Here is a 2,984-nt window from a genome sequence, read left to right as displayed (position 1 = left end):
GCCGCCGGCCACGACCCCGACTGCGCCGGCTGCGCCCCCAGTTCACCTGCCATCGCAGACCAGGACGAGGACTCTGACGGCAGCACCGCTGCCTCGCTGGCCATGGAGCCACTTCTGGGCCACGGGCCACCTGCCGACGTCCCCGGGGGCCACGGCGACCTCTACCCTCGCGGAAGCTTGGCACGGGACCAGCTCTGCCCCTCACGCTCGCCCTCGCCCTCTGCGGGGTCCCTGAGGCTGGCGGAGGGCAGAGCCAAGGATGCAGACTGGGGCGTGGCCGCCTTCTGTTCGCCCTTCTTCGAGGACCCACTGGGCACATCCCCCTTGGGAAGCTCCGGGGCGCCACCGCTGCCACTGACTGGCGAGGAGGAGCTGGAGGAGGTGGGAGCGCGGAGGGCCGCCCAGCGTGGACACTGGCGCTCCAACGTGTCTGCCAACAACAACAGCGGCAGCCGTTGTCCAGAGTCCTGGGACCCCAGCTCTGTGGGCTACCACGCTGATGGCTGCTGCAGTCCAAAGCAGACCCCACGGGCCTCCCCTGAGCCGGCATACCCCGGGGAGTCTCTGCTTGGCCTGCAGGCAGCCTCCTCTGCCCAGGAGCCAGGCTGCTGTCCTGGCCTCCCCCATCTATGCCCTGCCCAGGGCCTGGCACCTGCTCCCTGCCTGGTCACACCCTCCTGGACAGAGGCACCTGGTAGTGGGGGTGACCACCTGCAGGCAGAGCCCAAGCTTGCCACGGAGGCTGAGGGCACTGCCGGACCCCGCCTGTCCCTTCCTTCTGTCCCCTCCCCATCCCAGGAGGGAGCCCCACTTCCCTCAGAGGAGGCCAGTGTCCCCGATGCCCCTGACGCCCTGCCTGACTCGCCCACGCCTGCTGCTGGTGGTGAGGTGTCTGCCACCAAGCCGGCTTCCACCCTGAATGGTGGTGGCAGCTCCCCTGAGGTGGAGGCACCCAGCAGTGAGGATGAGGACACAGCTGAGGCCACCTCAGGCATCTTCACCGACACGTCCAGTGACGGCCTGCAGGCCGAGAGGCCGGATGTGGTGCCAGCCTTCCGCTCTCTGCAGAAGCAGGTGGGGACTCCCGACTCCCTGGACTCCCTGGACATCCCATCCTCAGCCAGTGATGGTGGCTATGAGGTCTTCAGCCCGTCGGCCGCTGGCCCCTCGGGAGGGCAGCCCCGAGCACTGGACAGTGGCTATGACACGGAGAACTATGAGTCCCCCGAGTTTGTGCTCAAGGAGGCGCAGGAAGGGTGTGAGCCCCAGGCCTTTGGGGAGCTGACCTCAGAGGGAGAGGGCCCTGGGCCTGAGATGCGGCTCTCCGCCTCCCTCAGTGGCCTCAACGAGAAGAACCCCTACCGAGACTCTGCCTACTTCTCAGACCTGGAGACTGAGGCCGAGCCCACCTCGGGCCCAGAGAAGTGTGGCGGGGACCAAGGTCCTGGGCCAGAGCCGGGCCTGCCGAGCACTGGGCAGCCATCTGCGCAGGCCTCCCTCAGGCCTGGGGTTCCTGGGGAGGCACAAGGCTCTGGCCCCAGGGAGGTGCTGCCCCCACCGCTGCGGCTTGGAGGGTCCTCCCCAGACCCCAGCACCTGCCCCTCGGGCCTGGGCCCAGAGCCTCCAGAGCCCCAAGGCCCAGCTGAGGTGCTGCCTGGGCCCAGCCCCAGCTGCTCCCAGTTTTTCCTGCTAACCCCGGTTCCACTGAGCTCAGAAGGCAACAGCTCTGAGCTCCAGGGGCCCACAGGACTGTTCTCAGGGCTGACTCCACAAAAGCCGATGGCGGGCCCAGGCACCCCCAGAGCCCCACTCCGACTGGCTCTGCCTGGCCTCCCTGCGGCCTTGGAGGGCCGGCCGGAGGAGGAGGAGGAGGACAGTGAGGACAGCGAGGAGTCTGACGAGGAACTCCGCTGCTACAGCGTCCAGGAGCCTAGCGAGGACAGTGAGGAGGAGGCGCCGGCGGTGCCCGTGGTGGTGGCTGAGAGCCAGAGCGCGCGCAACCTGCGCAGCCTGCTCAAGATGCCCAGCCTGCTGTCCGAGGCCTTCTGCGAGGACCTGGAACGCAAGAAGAAGGCTGTGTCCTTCTTCGACGACGTCACCGTCTACCTCTTCGATCAGGTGGGCCGCCGCCGACCGGTGTCTGCTCGGGGCTGGGGGTCGCGCTTCCGCAGGAAGGGGTGGGAGCAGCCGCGACTCCTGGCGGCCAAGCCAACTGGTGCTCTCTGATCCCTCCAGGAAAGCCCCACCCGGGAGCTCGGGGAGCCCTTCCCGGGTGTTAAGGAGTCGCCCCCCACGTTCCTTATGGGGAGCCCCAGCTCTCCCAGCGCCCCCAGCGCTCCCAGCCCGCCGCCGCAGGCTGATGGCTCCCCAGATGGCTCCACTGCAAAAGAGGGTGAGCCAGGGCGGGGCCGGGCCCATGATGTCACGGGAGGTGGGGCCTGGTCCGTGCCTTTTGGGAGGCGGGGCCTAATGTGTGACTTCATGGGAGGAGCACCTGGTCCTTGACGTGTGGGAGGCGGGCTTTGGCCCGTGGCGTCATGGGAGGCCGCTTTGGTATGTGACGTCATTGAAGGCGGGGCCTGGGCCCGTGACATCTTGGGAGGCGGGGCCTGGGCCCGTGACATCTTGGGAGGCGGGGCCAGGTCCATGACTGTGGGAGCGGGGCCGGCCCGGGATCCCAGGCTGTGAGTGCGAGTGACATCGCCACCTGGCTTGCAGGTGGCGGGTTTGCGTGGGACGACGACTTCCCGCTGATGCAGACCAAGGCAGCCTTCGTCATGGCCCTGGACCCGGCCACACCCGCTCCGGCTGCGCCCACGCCCGCTCCCTTCTCGCGCTTCACGGTGTCACCCGCGCCCACATCCCGCTTCTCCATCACGCACGTGTCTGATTCAGATGCCGAGTCCGTGAGAGGTGAGGCCCCTGCGAGGCAGGGCACGGAGCTCCGAGGGTGGGGCCCCTTCGTCTAGGTCCCTGCCGGGCCA

General features: G+C 68.4%; 1 protein-coding gene across 1 annotated transcript in view; it reads left to right on the top strand.

Moving 5' to 3' along the window:
• The window catches only part of AATK (apoptosis-associated tyrosine kinase), a 51,755-nt gene that overhangs the window by 46,795 nt on the left and 1,976 nt on the right, over positions 1-2,984 (top strand). The window contains exons 12-14 of the mRNA XM_011933263.1: positions 2-2,118; positions 2,236-2,392; positions 2,719-2,913. Of these exons, the coding sequence (XP_011788653.1) occupies positions 2-2,118; positions 2,236-2,392; positions 2,719-2,913 (2,469 nt within the window). The remainder of the gene's footprint in view (position 1; positions 2,119-2,235; positions 2,393-2,718; positions 2,914-2,984) is intronic.

The sequence above is a fragment of the Colobus angolensis genome, unplaced genomic scaffold (genome assembly GCF_000951035.1).
Source record: "Colobus angolensis palliatus isolate OR3802 unplaced genomic scaffold, Cang.pa_1.0 Scaffold1, whole genome shotgun sequence".
NCBI classification, from domain to species: Eukaryota; Metazoa; Chordata; class Mammalia; order Primates; family Cercopithecidae; genus Colobus; species Colobus angolensis.
The sequence above is the reverse complement of the archived record's forward strand: the minus strand, read 5'-3'. Positions and strand labels throughout refer to the sequence as shown.